This window comes from Cynocephalus volans, chromosome 7, assembly GCF_027409185.1.
Source record: "Cynocephalus volans isolate mCynVol1 chromosome 7, mCynVol1.pri, whole genome shotgun sequence".
Classification (NCBI taxonomy): Eukaryota; Metazoa; Chordata; class Mammalia; order Dermoptera; family Cynocephalidae; genus Cynocephalus; species Cynocephalus volans.
This window is the reverse complement of record NC_084466.1, coordinates 82,598,143-82,619,225: the sequence shown is the minus strand read 5'-3', so window position 1 is coordinate 82,619,225 and position 21,083 is coordinate 82,598,143. Positions and strand designations below refer to the sequence as shown.

At 38.0% G+C, this 21,083-nt stretch overlaps 1 protein-coding gene across 1 annotated transcript in view; it reads right to left on the bottom strand.

Annotated features, from left to right (window-relative positions):
• Window positions 1–858: 858 nt before the first annotated feature.
• USP12 (ubiquitin specific peptidase 12) overlaps window positions 859–21,083 on the bottom strand; it is an 87,894-nt gene continuing 67,669 nt past the window's right edge. Inside the window, exons 5-9 of the mRNA XM_063102879.1 lie at window positions 17,667–17,743; window positions 17,465–17,548; window positions 8,716–8,913; window positions 2,525–2,603; window positions 859–1,114 (exon numbers count right to left, since the gene is read on the bottom strand). Of these exons, the coding sequence (XP_062958949.1) occupies window positions 1,013–1,114; window positions 2,525–2,603; window positions 8,716–8,913; window positions 17,465–17,548; window positions 17,667–17,743 (540 nt within the window). The 3' untranslated portion in view covers window positions 859–1,012. The remainder of the gene's footprint in view (window positions 1,115–2,524; window positions 2,604–8,715; window positions 8,914–17,464; window positions 17,549–17,666; window positions 17,744–21,083) is intronic.

The following is a 21,083-nucleotide window of genomic DNA, read 5'->3' as shown; positions in this document are numbered from 1 at the left end:
AACATTCCAAGAACTATAGGGAATTTTTTATAGTTTTTTATTTTACTAAAATTAAAGCCGAATAAAATAACTGACTTATAAACTATAACAAAAGGACAAGTACTTAGCCAGAGATATCAGTTCCTCCTGAAAAAGAACATTTCCTCCTCGCATTGTAACTTTTCTCAAGGTGTCTTACTGATTACAGATGGAATCTAAAATCCACCTTAAAAATAGAAACAAAAGGACAAGTTGAGCTGACAAAAACTAATAGAAAAAATGCTTAAATTTACTGACAGAATCATGGGCACTTTATACAATACTTAGACTCTACCAGTTTTAAGTAAAATAAATAAGGAAAAAATTATAATTACAAAGCCAGTCTTTCCCCTTGGGGAAACAAAAAGCCACTTTCGACCAATTGTTCCCTACATATACATATACTGTATATTATTATAAGCTTCTTCAGAGAAGCAAAACATACTTGTCCTCCTGACACTGGATCCTAGTGTCGGTTCATTTTCTACATCAGGAAGGCAACTGCAAGTGTTGGGCCCAAAGCGATTTCTGGTTTACGCTTGAGAAGAACACTGAGCCTGCTGCTCCTCACACTGGACAGAGGCAAGATCATGCAGTGTGTTCAGTATCACCTCCTTCAATTATCAACACGACCTCACACAGATTCCAGTTCTTCCTACTGCACCCCCAAGGAATTCTAATCATTACTGGTGCAATTAGTAAAGAGAAAATGTGTGTCAATGACTGAAAGGCTGTTTTACAAGAGGAGCTGGTATCTTTGATTTCACTTCCTTGTTATATGGAACTGCACAGACAGCATGATACCTGAGCAAATAAATCAACTACCATGACAGCAAGGGCTTCTAATCCATCGTCTTTGCTTTATTGTGTGCAAAGTGTGCTGTTGCCCCCTGAGCTTCCTGCTTTCTCTTTTCTTGAAAAGTCAGTGCTTGTTCCTTTCCAAAATAACCAGAGAAGAAATGAGGCAGAAAGTGTCTCTTCATCACAGTCCCCCTCAGTCCCGAGACTGATAGAAAAGGATGTAACCAGACTCAGAGTTCTTTGAGATATCTGATGTCAACCCGTAGAATTCTTCAATAGCTTGTGCATCTATTTTCTGCGAGGCAAAATGTAAACATTAGTACATAAATAAGCTCTGCACAAACAGAATGGCTAAACTAAAAAGACTGACAATACCAAGTATTGGTAAGAATGTAGGGCAAATGGTACTCTCATACACGGCTAGTGGTGATGTAAAATGGTACAGACAGTTCGGAAAAATGTTTAGCAATTATCTTTTAAAGCTGAACATACAATTTGACCAAGCAATTCTACTTCTAGGTACATCCAAGAAAAATGAGTGTATATGTCCAGCAAAATGTCTATATGTACAAGGATGATCAAGACTTTTATTCATTATAGTCAGTAATTGATAAAAAAGCTGAATTTCTAACTTGGCATATTCATACAAAAGAAAGTTACAAAGCAATAAAAAAAAAAAATACTACTACTACAAACAACAACAAGAATGAACCTCACAAAAAAGCCAGACACAAAAGTATGACTATACTGTAGGAGCCTATTTATATTCAATAATAAGCAAAATTTATCATAACGATAAATGTCCAAACAGCAAGTTCCAGGGGTGGAGGGTAGAGGTAAGGAGAGCTGTGGATTCTATTCACGAGGACAAACAAAGGAGCCTGTTGGGGTGTTGAAAATGCACTATATCTTGATCTGGATGGTGATTACAAATGTGTGCATGCACACATGTGCGGATGCGTATAGGCATATATGTGCAGACAAATATTCAAAGATTAGTGTACTTTACTGTACGAGAGGTCTTCAAAAAGTTCATGGAAAGGTTCACATTATCTTTTAATTCAATTTTTCCACAAACTTTGTGAAGTAAAATAAATAAGCAAAAAATTATAATTACAAAGACAGTCTTTCCCCTTGGGGAAACAAAAAGCCACTTTTGACCAATTGTTCCTTACATATACATATACTGTATATTATTATAAGCTTCTTCAGAAAAGCAAAACATACTTGTCCTCCTGACACTGGATTCTAGTGTCGGTTCGTATGTATATTACCATAGCTCAATAAATTTTTTTTTTTTTCCCGTCTTTTTCGTGACTGGCACTCAGCCAGTGAGTGCACCGGCCATTCCTATATAGGATCCGAACCCGCGGCAGGAGTGTCGCCGCGCTCCCAGCGCCGCACTCTCCGGAGTGCGCCACGGGCTCGGCCCTAAATTTTTAAAAAATAAACAATTTTTAAAAAACTAGCTCTGTTGTTGAAAGCTTTCCCTGTTTTATTCCAGACATATAAAAATTAGTTGGCATTTAATCTTTGGACTCAGACATTAGGGAGTAAGGAGAAATTAAGACTACCATCTATAGACCCAGACATTTGTCCAATATTCATTACCAGTCATATATTAATGAGAAACTATAAGAAAAAAGTGAAGAGCAAAACACACACACAACATTAAAGAAAAATATAAAATTAAGAAACTACTTACTTCTACAATGTCGTCATCAAACAACAACCAAAAATCATGACTCTTAACTATTGCAATATAATGGCCTCGATTGGGACCGCTAAAATAAAACAAACAAAAAAGTTAATTTTATGCAATGTTTACTAACATTACTCCTTCATGCCCTAACTTTCATGTTCTATACAGTAGAGAAACTGAAACAGATGAAATACCCTTTACGTATTCTTTCCAAAAAGAAAGATAAAGCTATACTGATTTGAACTAACATTCAATTTTAAAATCAAGTAATTAGTACTCTATTTTGAGAGATACAACCAGTGTTCTATTTATATAAAACTATGTTACTAAAAATTTGTATTGCCTTTGTAATATTTTCAAATTTGTTTCTATGAAAGATTTAAGTGAATTTTCTAGCATTTTGGGGGTGTTGGGGGGTCACAGTACAACACAAAATAAAATACAAAACAACACATATAGAATTATTTCTAAGTCTTACTCCCGGGGTAATCATTTTTTTCTTGAGGAAAGATCCAAAGAGATGCTTGAAAAAGACAAAGATATCAAATCCATGGTTCTGAAATCAAGCTTTAAACTTCATAAATGTCTTTAAAGTGAATGACCTTTGCCCAACGGTTAGTTATTATTAGTGCTATTTTTAAGTAACTGCTGTAGACTGAATGCCCCCCTCAAACTCAGTGAAGCTTAATCCCTAACGTAACTATTGAAGGTGGGAAATCCTATTATGATAATTGAAAGATGTGGCCTTGAAGAGGTGATTAAGTTGATGGTGTAACGGTGGTCATAGCATGGTTCTGAGGGCTTTAAAAGAAGAGCACATGAGAAGTTCTCTCTCTCTCTGCTTCCACCACCTTGCAATGTGATACTCTCTGCCACTGAAGCCACCACCAAGGAAGACCCTCACCAGATGCATTCCCTGGACTTGGACTTCCCAGCCTCTGAAACTGTAAGCAATAAATTTTGTTTTCTTCTAAATTACCCAGTTTCAGGTATTTTTGTAAAAAGCAACAGAAATGGACTAATACAGAAAATTGGTACCAGAGAAGTGGGGTGTCACTTATAACAAACACATGACAACGGAGAAGTGGCTTTGAAACTGGGTATTGAGGAGAGGCTGGAAGAATTTGAAGGAGGCTAGGAAAAGCCTAGCTGCTGGTGAAAGTTTAGAAGACAAGAAAACCAGTGAAAGTTTGGAACATCTTAGAGACAGGTTAAATGGTGGTCACTAGAATACTGATAGAAATACAGGTAGTAAAGGACATACTGAGGCGATCTTAGACGTAAGTAAGAAGGAGCTTTTTGGAAACTGAGGCAAAGATCACCCTCGCTACGAATTGGCAAGAAATTTGGCTGCATTCTGTTCACGCCCAAAAGCTTCATGGAATGTGGAACTTCGAAGTTATGAACCAGGGTATTTGGTGGAAGAAATTTCTAAGCAGTAAAACATTTAGGAAGCTGCATGGCTACTTGCAACAGCCTATGCTGAGTTATGGTGGCAAAGGCATGATGTAAATCCAGACTTTATAATTAAAAGGAAAGCAGAGCATAAAGATTCAGAAAACGTGCAGCCTGGCCATGTGGGAAGAGAAGCAGAGAGTATTTTCAGAAGAAAAATACAATGGCGCTAAAAAGATTAGTACAAAAGAAAGAGATTATCAAGAGGAGGGAGGAAAGGCCCTGAAGGCATTGCAGAAGCCTCTTGGGCCAGCCCTTCCTTCCATCATAAGCCCAGAGGCCTAGGGAGACAGAATGGTCTCAAGGAGCAGGCCTAAGGCTCCCTCCACAGCATCACTGCCCAGGGCCATCTCAGGATGCTGCTCCTCACAGCAGCACCCTGGCTGCTTTGGCTGCTCTAGCTGTGGCTAAACTGGCTCCAGGTGTGTCTGAACCTGCAGCCTTGGAAGATACAAGCCAGAAGGCTTGGCAGTGTCCACATGGTATTGTAAGTCTGCAGCTGTGCAAAATGCCAGAGCTGTGAAGGCTTGGGAGCCTCCACCCTGATTTCAAAGGATATATGGAAAAGCCTGGGGCCCCAGGAAGAGATCTGTCATAGGGGCAGATTCACAGCATAGTCTTTGCTCGAGAGATGCCAAGAGGAAATGTAAGGTTGGAGATGCAGCAGAGAAACCCCACCAAGGCCATGCCTCATGGAGCCATGAGAGTGGGACCTCCATGGAGACCCCAGAAGTGTAGAGCTACCAGCTGCAATGCCAGCCTGCGAGAGATAAAGCATCACCTGAGACCAGGAAAGCCACAGGAATGGAGCTGCCTAAGCACTTGACCAGACTTAACCCCTGCACCAGAGTGCAGAGGACAACAAACATGGAGTCAAGGTACATGATTCACCAGCTTTGAGATTGGATGCCTGCAAGGCTGGGTTTTGGACTTGCTTAGGACCTGTTACCCCATTCTTTTGGCCTATTTTTCCCTTTTGGAATAAGAATATGTGTATCCTATGTTTGTCCCACCACTGTATCTTGGAAGTAGGTAATTCGTTTTGATTTTACAGATGGGGCTTTGGACTTCTGAGTTGAAATGTTAAGACCTTGGAGATGAAATAAATGTATTTGTACATCAAAAGGACATGAGTTTTGGGAGGTCAGGTGGAATGCTGCACATTAAATGCTCTCTTTACCCCCACTGAAGCTTAATCCCTGCTGTAATTATTGAGGGTGGGAAATCCTATTATGATAATTAAAAGGCGGGGTCTTGAAGAGGTGATTAAGTTGACGTTTAATGGTGGTCATGGGTGTGGTTCTGAGAGCTTTAAAAGAAGAGCACATGAGAAGTTCTCTCTCTCTGCTTCCCCCATCCTTCAACATAATAATCTGTGCCACTGAAGCCACCACGAAGGAAGACCCTCACCAGATGCATTCCCTAGACTTTGGACTTCCCAGCCTCTGAAACTGTAAGCAATGAATTTCATTTTCTATAAACTACACAGTTTCGGGAATTTTTGTTATAAGCAACAGCAATAGACTAATGTAGTACCTAATTCTTAACACCGTAATAACTATTATTACAACTGCCTCTGCATATCATCTATAAAGGAGGCATTATTTCTTTGAAAAGAAATTCTTTGCTTTATAAAAGGACATGTCAACGATTTTAACCTCTCTATAATAAGAAGTACAATTCGTTATAAAAGCTTATATATAATTTTTTATTAAATTAGTTTTATAATTGATACTGAATTTGAAATCATTTTCAACACAAATTATTCTTTATGGTAAACACTGTTTCAAAAGCAGCAACCAGATTATCAGAATAAGCCACCTCCTATACTGCTCATGTTTCTCAGACCCTGTGAGCCTTTAGGTGAGATAAATATTTTAGGCGACAATTACACAAACAAGAGTACTTCACTACAAAGGATAGCAACTCAAAACTTTTTTTAAAAAAGCATTTAATGCTTTAATAAATCTATTTTCTACATTTCTTTAGGACTCATTTAAGGAGTCTTATGTTTTTTAGGGAGAGGGTAGGAAATGAAAACAATTTTTAAAGTGTGAAAATAAGAAAAAAATCACAGAAAGGTTGCAGAAAAGAGGCCAGGAGGGAAGGAGGTGGGTGGGTTGAGGATTGGTGGGTATAAGATGAAAAAAGTTAGACAGCTTTTTCCCTTGGCAAAGAGCTAGTTTGAAGAACACTAGACAAAAGTTAATTGTGTAAACTAACAACGAAACAAGAGATGAAGGGTCAAGGCAACAAATTTACTCTAAGGAAGTTGTTTATTAAGGGATTTGCACTCTGAACATTAAACTCGTACAGCTGAGTAATGAGTGCAAATCACCGTGTTGGCTGCCGTGGGGATTAGAAAGACACCAACAACTTTCTGCCCTGAAGACACCTCCAGTACACTAGCTAACGACTCCAAAAACATAATCCAAGACAAACAAAATAAAAGCAGAGCTACTAGAGAGAACGCATCCAGTAGGGGAGGAGGTGAAGGGGAAGGGCTGAGAGATCGAGAAAGGCTGCTTATGCAGTGGAGCTGGGGCCTGCTATCGCTCAGCAAGCACTGGTTGGAAACCTACAGCCTACCAGGCACTGGAGACAGAGGGTGAGTAAGGTCAACGGCACTGGCAGGCTGCAGGAAGCCGGCAAGTGTAAAGCCTCCTCGCTCTCCCATGAAATACAGCCGCAAACAAGTCTGATAAATATAATACAAAATGGAAAAAGACTTTAAAATATTGTCAGTCTTTTGTTAATGAGCAGATTATTTCCTGTTTTAAGAAGTGCCGGTTCTCATAAGGAAAACAGCCGTATCAAGTGATGAATGCAACCCTGCATCTAGCATTATTTCTGTGAATACAGAGGAACAGCACCACATGGGAACTGAGCTGGAATATAAGCGCATCAAGGAAGAAGGCATGAGGCAATCAGTGTAAGACAGGAGGAAGAAGAAGAAGATGGGGAGGGGGCAGGATCCCAAAGAACTACTGTGAAGAGCCCAACCAGGAGCGAGCACGCACCGTAGGCAGACAGCCAGAGAGGGGAGGAAAGGCTATCAGCCGAGTCCACACAGTCTCCTGCAGCAGTTCTGACAGCTGGAACTCAGATGGTCAGCGAGAGAACCTTACAGTACTTGTGAGAACGTGCTTTAAATAACTAACTGGGGGGTTAAAGTTTGGAGGAGAAGCAAGCGAGGCCAAGGAGACATTTAAAAAGGGAAAGGTCAAGACTACAGGCTAAGGGGGAGAGGGTAGGGTTAATTTTGAAAGGAGATAGAGGGGGAAAGGGGCATGGTTGTGAGCTGAGTCAGGAATCTCAGAGCGCAACATCTTGTAAGTAGAGCAATTCCAAAACATCTAGCATAATTAAGTGGACTAAGACTGTCACTAAATTTGAAGAGGCTAAAGAAGGGTAAAGTTAGGGTATTAAAAAGTTAATTCTAGCTGGCTGGTTAGCTCAGCTGGTTAGAGCGTGGCCTTCTAGCAATAACAGAATGTAATGTTATTATTACATCATTATTAGTAGAACAGTAGCAGCAGCTAAGAGATTTACATTTCCCTTTTAATCCTAACAATGCAATGAGATAGTCAATACTATTTACATTTTGGGGAAAAGAAACTGAAGCTTTTCCAGAGAGCTATGTATGAAGTCACACTGCCCATGAATGGTAGAAATGGCACTGAAACCAGGTTTCTCTGAATCTTAAAACCTCTGGTCTGAATCACCACACCAAGGTTCTTTAAATTATCTGATATTGTTTTATTCCTTTCAGATGACATCACTCTTATTTCAGAAATAGAATGCTCCAAAAATGGAAAAGAAAGATTACTGCTGAGGATCAAAGATGGGGAGACAAGGCTGACCTCGGCAGCAGAAGTAAAGACAATACTCCCCCTTGTCCTTACACATTCTGAGCAGAAAGCTGGGAGGACAGCTAAAAACGAGAAGGCTGGGGCTTTTAAAATTGGATTAAACAGGCTGTTAGTACAAGTTTCCCAAAACCAAGGGGGAAAGGATCAGCATCCTGTTTTAAAATTAATTAAAGGAAATTCTAAGCAGTCACTGAAGACTGTATGTTCCAAATATAAGTTTTCATTCTGAGTCAGGAAATTTTCATGCTCTTATAGTTTGACAATTTTTAAAGTTATTTTATAAATTAAGATATATGCATGACCATACAGAGATAACATTTATACCATGTTGGCAAGGAGGATGAGAGTGAGAAAGCTCACTAAATTGGCTAATAGGAAGGATAAATTCACACACTGGTAAAATCAGAAAACTGAACTTTGAAGACTATGTCAAAGCCATTTTAAATGCTTTTCCCAACCATTAACATGATAAACATATCCAATTAATTTCATAAATGATTTATTTTGCAAAATCTATTTAGGCAGCATCATTTTTACCAAAATCCTCCCGCCGTACCCCCCACAACAAAAAAAAGGAAAAGAAAAACTAACAGATCTTAAAGTTCTAGGAACTCAGGTATAGTACTCTTAAGAGTAGTATTTAAATAATAACAATAAAAATTCAGGCAATAATATTTTAACACACAAAAGTTTTAAGGAAGAAATGATAAGATATATAACTGAAAAATCCATTTTGAGATAAACTTATCTTGAGAAAGATAAAGAATGTGTAAAAACTCTGCATTCGAGTCACTCAGGAACATCCTGAATGTGCACTGTTCTACTATCCTAGAAATCTCGCTACTGCCTTCTCAGAGTGGCAATTACCTTCCACAGTGGACCACAACAGCAACAAGGTCGTACATTCTGTCTGGGTTGGTGGCATCACCTGAAGTGTTAAACAGACGAAGTTCTAAAGGAAAAACTACCCGGTAAGAAAGTTTCGTATATCGATGAAGTTGATCCATATATTTAAATCTCTTCAGGTGTAGAGCTAGAATCATGGGCAGTTTTTTAACTTTCATCCTATTAAAAATAAAGACAAAATTTCATAAAAGACATCTACCATGTCCTTAAAAGAATTACCAACTTTATGATATTCAATTAACAGACAGTTATTAGTCAATTTTAATAGCTCAGCACTGCCCAGTTTTGCATATTTCTACCAATTATCTTTATATTGGCCAAGCAACATTCTGAACAGCTTAAGACTGCCCCATCCCATCCATCATCACCAAAACACGTAATTTGACACAGCATTCAATATGGCTCCAACACAAATGGAATACCATCAGTCCTTTGTTAAGAAATCTGTATTTCCCAAACACAGATCCCTTATGATAAGACTAAATGCATGCGGTGCCCAGAAGTGGTAGAGGAAAAACGGCCTTCTTAAAGCTGCCAATGCTTTTGCATGTTGAGTGTAGACCAAAATCAGTTTCTTCTATCAATCTATATAAGACAAGAATAGACTGACAGTAGGAGACAGAAATGAGAAAATCACTGAAGACCATTTAAATGAGAGTGTTTGTCAGAGATAAGAAATAACTCCACATTAAGAATGATGACTACATATATCCTAGAAAGGGAATAAAATAAGTTAGAAACTAAGGAGCTAAGTTTTTTATTGTGAAATACAGGATGTCCTTCACATTCTAAATAATCTTTATTATGCCCTTAAATGCCATTTCTCCCAGAGATTGCCTTTGCACTCACACTCCACCTAAAACAGTCTGTTCTTCTCTTAAAGACTCAGCTCAAATGTTACACCCTCTGGCACATGTAACTGCTCTCTTCAATCCTCCATCAGCACTCCACAGGTACACTTGAAATACATGGAGCTTACTACACAGTAACAAATTTAGGTGATTATGGGTCTTTCTCTTCTTCTTGGCTCTGAACTCTTAGCAGGTATAAGGCATTTCCTTCATTTTTATTTCTCCACTATCATGCCTTGAACATAACAAATACTTGCCAAATGTTGCAGAGCTAAACTGCATTGTGGGTTCAGTGAAGCAAAATACTTTTTATAATTAAGAAAAATAAATTTATTAAGCCACTGCATTTAATAAAGTGAAAAAAACGAAAATCATTTTATAGCATTATACTAAATCTGCATTCTACAGCTCTTAAATATGGCAGGCAGCTTATTATTCCTAAAATACTTGCTATTCAACTAATCTGGCCTTTGAAAAACATTACCCAAAATAAAGGTAAACACCTAGTCATTCCTGGAAAGCAATCTAGCAATATGAGTTAAGAACCTTTACGATCTTTGGCTCAGTAATCCTATTTCTAGAAAAATAAATATATCATCTCAAATATAGCACTTACAAGAAAGGTTTATTTCTAGTTATTTTAAATTATGAAAATCCTAACTTTCAACACGAAATGTTAAAATAAATTACAATACAAACATAACATAATATTAAATAATTTCAAACAACACTGATGGTTTCTAAGTGGTATGGAAAAATACGATAAGTAAATAAGTCAAGATATAAAGTTATACATAAAATAATCCAACTATTAACCATAAGATCTTTGATTAAACCCAAGTAGAGTTGCTAAAACAAATCTTTAAAGACCAAAGCATGCTTTGAAAATTTTCAATGGAATGTAGATACAAAAGAAGAATTTTCTCACTATAAAATGAGTGTCCATGTAACAGACGGCACCCAGCTAAGATTAAGAAGAGGAGAGAGAAAGGACATGGCCTTATGGCTAGGAGTAATGTACTTTTAGAAATTAAACAAGAGCTTACCTGCCAGCTGCCAAAAACAAAAACTAAAGAAATTAAACAAGAGCAGAGGGAGAAAAAATCCAAATGGAGAAAAAAGAAAAAAAACCTAAATAACATGTAAAATATTTGCTCAGACAACACATGAATATGAATCGTATTTGGCAGAGTTCCTCCCAGAGAGGAGCCATTGGCTACCACAAAGAAACCAAATGCTCATGGGGAGACTGTCAAACAAAAACATGTGTAAAGATATTTTAAAGATGATGAGAGACTAGCTTACAAAACTTCCCTCATTGAAACGGTTCAGAAGAAAAAGAGAAAACTGCTTGGACATTCATGTAAAGAATGTGAAACTTATTATGCAGATTTTGCAGCAGAAGAAAGAAAAAAGAAGTTGATTTCCTGCTCAAAACACCAATTCCACCAATACACCAACAAAATTATAGGATTTTGGTTTTCCTTCCATTCAAACTTGTATAAAGAGTAGTTACATTATGGAGTTCTTGACCATTGTCACTGTTTAAAGAAAAGTTGTAATAGAACAATAATGTTTTCTACAAAAGATGAATATGTTGAAGAAAAGAACAGGAGGATAGAGAACTTTTTTTTCTTTTAAATTATTTATACTTAAAGTCTGAATTAAACATTGATTTTTCATCTTCTATAAACTGACCTATAAATCAATTTTTTATTTAAATTTATTGTTAAATGGCATTTATCCACCACACAAATACCTATTTAAAATTTGGATTTATTTATGTTATAAATTTTCTTGCTTTTACAAATGATAAGTTGCATCCATTTTTGTACTCTAACTTAATTTTTTAAGGTATTTGCCTTTTCTGATAATATCTAATTATAACTTAAAACTGTAACAAAAAGAAAGTGAAAGGATAGAAAAAGATATACCATGTAAACAACGATCCTAAGTATGCTCTATGGCTATGCTAATACCGCACAAAGAAGACTTCAAGACAAGGAATACCAGAGACACGGAGGACACGTCACAATAATGAGAGTCAATTAACTAAGAGGCCATGAAAACCTTAAAAGTGTATGCTAGTGTCAAAGCTTCAGAATGTGACAGAATTAAAGAAATAAAGAGACAAATGGATAATCAGAGTGGGAGTCTTTAACAGACTTCTCTTATTAACAAAAAATAAGTTAGGAAAGAGAAGATATGAACAACCTAATTATGGATTTAACTGACATGTATGGAACACTCAATCCCAAACTGCAGAATACACATTCTTCAAGAACAATGAGGACATGCACCACTGCCCTGGACAATAAAAGAAGTCTTCATAAATTTCACAAGACTGGGCTGGCTGGTTAGCTCAGTTGGTTAAAGTATAGCACTGATAACACCAAGGTAAAGGGTTCAGATCCCCGTGCTGGCCAGCCGCCAAAACAAAACAAAACAAAAAGAACCAAGCAGAATTTAAAAGACTGAACTCATAGAAAAATAAACAAAAAAACCCCTAGAAAACCCCCCAAGACATGGAACTAAGCAACATACTTCTACGTAACTCATGGGATAAACAGAAAAGCATAGGGCAGTTGCAACGTGCTTTGAAATGATGACAATGAAAACACAACATCCTCTCTATTTTTAGGTCCTGTCCCCCAAAAGCGACCCTGAGACAAGAATTCACATGCATGCCTATGTTTTTACCAAGGTCGTGCTCCCTGGTGGGGAGAGAGGAACGCAGGAAAGGGAAGGAAGCCAGGTAAGGGTTCAATCTCAGGTAAGGGTTCAAAATCCCAAAGAGCGTAGCCTGGGCCCAGCCCCACAGAGAAAACCCAGAGTATGAATTTCACCACCGATTTCTCTCCACCACGATGAGGTCGCTGGGCTGTCATATCCTCTTCAGCACCTGTCAATCACTGGTCAAGGACTTTGGTGGCTGAAAGAAATTCCCAGAAACTCCCTTCTCCAGTAGCCCAAGGCAGGGGCTAAGTATTAGAAGTGAAAGCACTTCAAAGGACGGGGAGAGGCAGGAGGAAGTACGGGCACTGTGTGCGAGCACCCCTAACTAGAACATCAACTGCCCGGCTGCAGGCAACTCAAGCCACCATGATTCCAGTGGTGTCTGAGCTTTTGATTTTTTTTTTTTTCCCCCAAAATAGCCAGAAACCATTTATAAAGTAAAATTTCCCATTTTTATAAACCATGTGAGCCAGGCAGAGATCTACAGATGAAATCTGGCCAGCAGGACCCTGATTTGCAAGCTCTGCCACAGATGAGTTTAATATCCCAGCCGCAAGCACATAAGAATTTATTAACATCCTGTTAGTAAAGAAGTCCTGACCACACAGAAAAGTTTCATAATTGTACAGACATGATTCCAAGCTCTTTTAAACTGTAACACCCACAAGGATTAACTGCAGCACACTACAATGAGAATATAATGCTATGACTTTGTGAGGAAGACACTAAGATGACTAAGTAAGATGTAAGCAATGAGAGGACATGGGGTCACAAGAAAGGATGAGGTCCATGGAGGGCCCAAACATGTGGATGGAACACAGTAGTGAACGGTATCTGGAGGCCCAGCAGGCAAGCAGGGAGTCATGCAGCATCACAGTGTCCACAGACAGAAGGACCACCCAACTGGAAATATGAGTCAGATTCAGGATGACTCTCACTGGGGGAGGGAAGCGGGGAATGTGTGCAAGGGGTGGTTGGGATGTTGACTACAACAAGGCAAATCCCTAATACTGAAAAGATTCTGATGTGATACTATGACCAGGACCTGACTACAGGGGAAGACAATACAGATCTAGTTATGAAAATGGAGCAAAACCTAAAGCCTTCGTCTCAGGAGCAGGCAGCGATCAATCAAGCAGATGTAGGGCAGATACTCAGGGATGGACGTGTGGCCATGACAGTGTGATGCTGAGTCACCTGGGCATTGCATGGGTCTTCTTCAATGCCTAATAAGGACAGGACTGGTCCTAGAAGAGGGCTCGGGCGCAAATGGAATAAAGGGAGAGTGAAGGGAACTGAGAGAGAAAGAAAGGACATGAGGGCAAAGAGCTCAACCAATCATCAGATCCCATGGACAGAAGTGACAATAGAAACAGTGCTCTCCAAGACCTCAACCCTAACCCCAACCCCAACCCCACCCCAACACCCAGAGGTCAGAAAAACAACACCTGCAACAAAACCATCAATCCTGTCTTGTTACAGTTCCCTGGGGATGTCACTCTACTTTTACCTCCAATGGGTTAAAGTGTATGATTATAGTATTCACACTTCCCAAACAGATCTGTTTCAACTATGCCACAGATAGTTCAATAGACATGCTAAATAAAAGCAGTCTATGAGCAAATACATTCTAGAGAAGGGTACATTAAAAAAGTCAAATTTCTTCAATTTTGTGAGTCTGCTAAGAGTTTACAATATAAAGCATGAATATCTAAGAGGAAATTTTATTACACAGCAAATTCATTTGATCATGGAATATTTGGTTTTTTGGCACATTTTTAAAATTTCCAGAAATCATTCTTCAGTGCTCCCAGATTGAACCGTTTTTGAAGAAAGTATTTTTTTTATATATTAACACAAGCATGGATATATGTATGAGTGACAGCCAAACTTCAAGTGCATTTTTTTACTGTGGTTAGAAAAAAATAACATAAAATTTATAATCTTAACCATTTAAGTGTACAGTACAGTACAGTAGTGTTAACTATATAAACATTATTGCACAACAGATCTCTAGAACTTTCTCAACTTACAAAACTGAAACTGTACCATTTGAATGACAACTTCCCTTTTCCCTTTCCCCAGCCGCTGGCAACCACCACTCTACTTTCTAAGAGTTTGAGTATTTTAGATACCACATATTCGTATAAGTAGAATCATACAGTATTTTTGTGAGAAAACTATATATAAAGTTGGATGTTATTTTAGGAATTGTCTGTGTACATACATATATGCACTTAAAAAATCTAGGACATACACAAAAATGTTAATACTTTTATAGTGATTCTTAATTTATACTTATCTATACTGTATTTCCTAATTTCTTTACAAATAATATATACAGCTCATGTAATTTAATAAAAGATCTAATATTAAATAATATATTAAAATCTCATGTCTTCAAAATAAACAGCTCAACTTTACGGACAATTCTTAATTACCTGTGTATGATGACTGTGTAACCGTCATTCCTTGTGAAGCACAGCTTAGCTCACAGATGGGCCTTCCTCTCGGTAAAGTTTGCAAGTTGTATTCCTCTTAGCTACATTTAGTCCCTGACTCTGTCTTCCCTAACCAACAGTAGGAAGCATTTTCTAAGACATTTCCAGGATAAATCTAATACATCAGCCCCTATGCCTCTGATCAAACTTATCTGAGGTGCTTCCCATCATCTGCTCTAATGGAACAGGGGTAATCTGCTTTGATTATCCACGTCCATTACCAACAACACCTCCCCTCCTAGTAGATGTGTCTGTGTCCAAAAGAAAAACAAAAATATAATCACTTAAAAATCTAAGCTCTTCCTCTTCCCTTTATGAATAATTCAGTTCAACCATTAGATGGGCCAAATCAGACAGACATGTTTGTGGGCAGGGGAGGGGGAAGCCCAAGCTGAGTAAAGGTGTGTGTGAGAGTGTGCATGCACGTGTGTGCAGGCAGGGAGAGTGAGGCCAGTTCCCTACAGATGCACTGTACAAATAGGGAAATACAGTGAGCATAACAGAAGCCAATTTTTACTGACAGAGGAGGGAATTACAAATATTGAAAAGAAGACACTAGAATAAACCCTATGTGTTGGCTGCAATTGTCAATATATCACAGTGAATTCAGTTTTCATTAGAGATAAAGCGATAGATGGATAAGAGAAATACAGATGTAAATATGCATGTTTTATATATATTCACATGTTCACTAAGGGGTCTTGGGAATAGTGACATCCCAGTAGGAATGAGCACACTTATACAAGGCCCTGGTTTCTAAACATCATTCGCCCCTAAAAGGAACCAAAACAACTTGGAGAACTGGCTGGTTCCAGGGTATGGGCGAGGAAAATACACAATGAGCCTGGAATATCCTGTGCCAGAAAATAAAGAAGTACTCAAGAATTGTGGGGCACATCAGAAAGACATGGGAGCCAGCTTGATGCGGCTCCCACTGGACAGATGTGGGATAACTTGAGCAAGAAAACAAGTAAGAATGGTAATGGATTGTAACCAATGAATAACTGAGATTTAAAATACGAATAAATTGAAAGTTTAATGAAGAATGGGATAGTTACAATCCCAAAATATCTCCACACAATATACCCATAAATTATAATGAGGAAAGTGTAGCTAATAGTGGAGAACTCTGGGAAACATCACCTTAATCAATGATAACAGCACCAGTAATGGGATATTCAGAAAAAAGCTACCATGACCTTAGACTATCCTTAGAAAGGCCTGCTTGCAAGGATGGTCCTTAGTTAGCATCTGTGTTAGTTCCTACCGTTCTCTAAATGATAAGGAGTCTCACTGTGCCTCAATTGTTTGAACAAACAAAATGGTTTATGCTGAACACCTACTTTCTTTCTGGGAACCTGGAATTTTGGTGTGTACTAGGCAGAGGGTGCCTATGTGACAAGCCCCCCAAAAAACATTGGGCACTGAGTCTGTAATGAGCTTTCTGTGTTATCATAATTTGATGCTGGGGCAATTAGGTGTCCTGCATGACTCCCCTGGGACAGTGACCTGGAAACTTGCCTGGCTCTCCCCTTTGCTGACTGTGTATTGTATCCTTTCCCTGTAACAAATCTTAGCTGTGAGCACGACTATATGCCAAGGACTACGAGTCCCTCCAGGAAATCACTGAACCCAGTGGTGGTGTTGGGATGCCCCAACACACGGAATAAATCAAAAGTGTATGCTATTTAACAGGATACAATGAGAAGAACACAGTATCACTTCTGTAAGACTCCTATCCACAATAAATAACCTGAATCCAATCATGAGAAAACATGAGACAAACCCAAATGAGGGGCATTCTACAAAATAACTAACCTCTGATTTTCAAAAGAGTCAAGATCACTGAGGTCAAGAAGATACTGAGGAATTGTTCCAAATTGAAAAAGACTAAAGAGACACAAATACTAAAATGTAATGTGCAGTTTGAGACTGGGTCCATCCTTCTTCTATAAAGGACATTATTGGAACATCTGGTGATACAAAAATAAGATCTGAGATAACAGTAGCAAGTAAACATTACTTCCCGGACTGGGATAGATATGGGAACATAGGAGAACTTTCTTGATGGCAGGAAGTATCTACTGAAGTGTCCAGGGATCAGGGGGCATCACATTGGTAACTTACTTTCAAATACTTAGTGTAGAAAAACATTCTTAGTACTATTCATGTTACTTTTCTCCGAGTCTGGGATTGTTTCAAAATAAAAAGTAAAGTAAAAATGATGATGATTACTTCACTCCTTGACATCAGCCAGTCATTCCACATCTAACACAGCACAAGAATATAAACCATGCCATCCTACGCAGGTCAGCAGAAACGGGGATGAAGTGAGGGGAGCACTTCTCCTTCACCCCTCCTCAAAGAAAGAACAACATAATCAGAAAAGCCAGATATTTTAACTATACTGGTTTATGTAGAAAATCACCTGAGGGTACAGAGCTTTTGTAACAAAGCATTGAGTAGAATATCATGTACCTAGAAATACTTAATGACCTTAACTGTTGGTGATAAAGATTTTTATTCAGTGTAAATTTTCATAGATCACTTTCAGCTAGAAACGGCCATCTATAACATCCACTGCCAAAGAATCACTAAAAAATTCAAAAAACACTAAGTTACCGTTTGTGTGCTTCCTGTTTGCTGCGACACTCTTCACAGTAATATTTGTATTCGCTGCACAGAGTTTCTGTGTTGCTAAAACCCCTGTGTAAAATTCAAAATAAATTTATTTTGCATATACCAGAAAATCATGTATTCAACTTAAAAATACTCTGAATGAAAAGTAGCTATTAAATTTCAAAATAAATAACTCCACACATACCTTAAGCAGTGAGTAATTGATGTGTTTTGTTCCACATCAACAGAAAGGTCTAAAAAATCTTCATCTTTGCTGCTTATCTGTAAAAACAGAAAATTACCTTTGATTTCTTCAAATATCAGTAAACCATGTTTCCCAATTGACAGAATTAAACGCATTCCATTAGTAGTAGTATGCAAACAATTCTGTTTCCTCAAGTTCAAAAGAAGACTACTTGATTTGAAGTATGAGAAAGGACACTGAATAAACAATCTTCATCCCATGCATAGGTAAAACACCAAAGTATACATCTGACCGATTCTCTTACTGGCAAAGGCTAGTATAATGTGAAATTTCAGAACTTTCATTTTAAAGCGTGAAACAAACTGTCCCATACATACTGATTCTTAAAAACAAAAACAACATCATAGGCCAAGACTGAATGAGAATTCTTGATAAAGGACAGGATACTTGTATTCTTTTGTCATTTACAAAAATAATTTAGTTCAAAATGCCAAATTACATTCTTTGTTTACGACCTACTTTTAATTTCTCCCCAAAATATAAAAATTCTGTTTGACTTATTAGTAAATCATCTAATAAAAAATAAGGTTATTACTTATCCATTTGAATTGGAATAGGACAGAACTTTAGACATAAATTTTCCTACCTATTACCTTCAATGAGTCTATTCCCAAGGAGAGCATGTGATAGGAGATATGCCTGACTCAGTTCCCCTGTCTCTCTCTTATCCACGTTGAATACACTCAGTTGATCAAACACTTTCTTGGTTTAATACTGCATCAATATTATAAGCTCAGTATCACTAAATTGTAAGAAATTACATGACTGCACATATTACATATTTATGCAAATATGAGTAAACAGGGGTACTGTACATACCGTATTTTATAGACAGTTTAAGGGAGTTTCAAGAGTGATTTTTGGGACTGGCCAGTTAGTTCAGTTGGTTAGAGCACAGCCTTGTAAAACCAAAGTCAAAAAGGTTCAGTTCCCCAAACTGGCCAGCCACACCAAAAAAAAAAAAGAAGAAGAGTGATTTTTGTCTCTCCTTAATTTCTATAGTAAGCTAACCTGAGATCTAAACCCTCACAGAAGATGCCATTCTTCTATATAATATAAGATATAGTAATAACTACAAGATAACTGAGCTGGGTCTCAAAAACTCAAGTGAAGTGGAAGGGGGAAGAAAGACAACTCAGTGAGAGGAAGAAGAACATGATGTGTTTAAGAAAAAACTGCCTAGTTTTGTAGGAAAGTGGGAAGGGTGCCAGAGAGAGCACGGTGGAGGTAGGCTAAATCCAGGTCAGGAAGGGGTTTATGTGTAGGCTGAAGATAAGTAAAGATTAAAGAGGCTGGTGTTTCTCAAAATGAAGTTCTCACACCACTGCCTCAGGGGTCTTCGTTTTAAATGTTCACTTTTATGATAACATAAACACTTTGACATAAGGATGCTCTAGATCATCTGGGTGTATATGAGTCAGTACATTTGTATTTACAATTGTGTTGGTGGCAGGTGGTCACCAATAGGGGCAGTATTTCACTTTTAAAAGTGGTTGTGAACACATCTGGTTGCTGTTGGGCTAATACGTCCTAATGTTGTGTTATACTCAGTGTCGGCAGATACCAGTCTAAAACTCAGGGAAGAAGTCTAGGCTGGTGATCTGGACTTGGGACTCCTCGGCACATGTGATGATAAAAACAGAACATGATCCTCCAGTACAAAGTGAGAAGCAACCCACAATGAAACCTGGGGAACACCCACATTTAAGGAATAAATGGGAAAAGAACAGCCAAGAAATGAGGGTAAGAAGGAACCAAACAGAACAGAGAACACCAAAAGAGGGGGTTACAGAGACCAGACTCCTACCAACTGCGGTATTAACTGCATTATTAAAATATAAGCACCACCTCATCCAGGAAGCCCACCCTTAACCTTCCCAGACCCTTCCCACTCCCACCTAGACTGGGTCTATGTGCTTACCGGTACCGTAACACACTGTACTGGAATTACCTATTTGTTGGCCAGTCTTCACTACCCTATGAGCACCTTGAGATCAGAGACTTATGTCTTATTCACCTTCTACCACCTTCTACCTTTCGTCCACTTGGCACAGATGACACTCAAATATTTGTGCAATACTGAACAAAAAAATATATATTCACTCTTAAAAAATTCTGAATTCCACTCCTCCAGCTTTGTTTGATGAAGCATGGTACTATGACCATTTACTGAATTTGCATGATGATGACTTAGATTCTGAGGAAATACTCTCAACTCATACTCTTAATTCTTGGGAAACTTTTACAAATAATACTGCAGGCCACAGGAGGACCTAGTAAAGAATGGGTAAAAGGATCAGTATCCATCCCTTACAAATCACATTAATAAATATTTAAGCACTATGAACAAGAATGTTCATGATGTTGAATCTCCACCCTCTACCACCCCAGGCTATAAAATAAACCTCAAAGGCCTTGGCAGAGCATCCTAAAGACCTCCACATAGGGTCCCAAATCTACCTTGCCAGCCTCAGTTAGTACTACATTTCTCAACATGCTAAGCAAATTCAATTATCTTCTGTTGCTTTGAACAAGGTTCTGACAGCTTCTAAGACAGATCAAATTCCATTCAATAAACATCAAGCAACTGCCAAATTCTCTGATTACACCTATTATTCCAATGGAAATACTACTCTAGTAATTGGGCAATATGTTTCTTAAAGCCTGGAAGAATTCAGTTATGATAAAGTTTTTCTTTATAAGATACATCTTAAAAACTCCTGTTAAAATAATAACTGGAGTTAATTCAATTGAATAAAGATAAATACTGAGCCAAATTCCTGACATCAAACACTGCCCAACCAAGCCATTACTGCAATTAATTGATGGCTAAGGCAATGAAAAAGAGCACACACAAAAGATATCCTTACTCCAACCCCTAAACGTCTTCAGAAGGTGCTGCTAATATATTTAAGCACTCAGTTATACCTCTTCCACTTGATCTGAAAGCTTCCCTAATCTGAATCTGAAATCCAAAACCCAAAACTTTTTGAGGGCTGACATGACACTCAAAGGAAATATTCATTGGAGCATTTTCAGATTAGGAATTTTGGATTTTCAGATTAGAGATGCTCAACTGGTATATATTCTGCAAATATTGCAAAATCCAAAACAAGCATTTCAGATAAGGGATGCTCAACCTATATTGTGTCCTTCATTAATTATAACTACATTATTGATGGTGATCATTTTACAAATGCCTGGTTATAGTTAAAAAGACCAATGTGTAATCAATAGTCAATAGATCACTCATTGGTGGGGCCTTTATTTAAAGATTCTTTTTATTCATGGTTGAACCAAAAAGATTTGCTGAATAAATGAATGAATGGATAAATGAATGAAAGCAAATATATCATT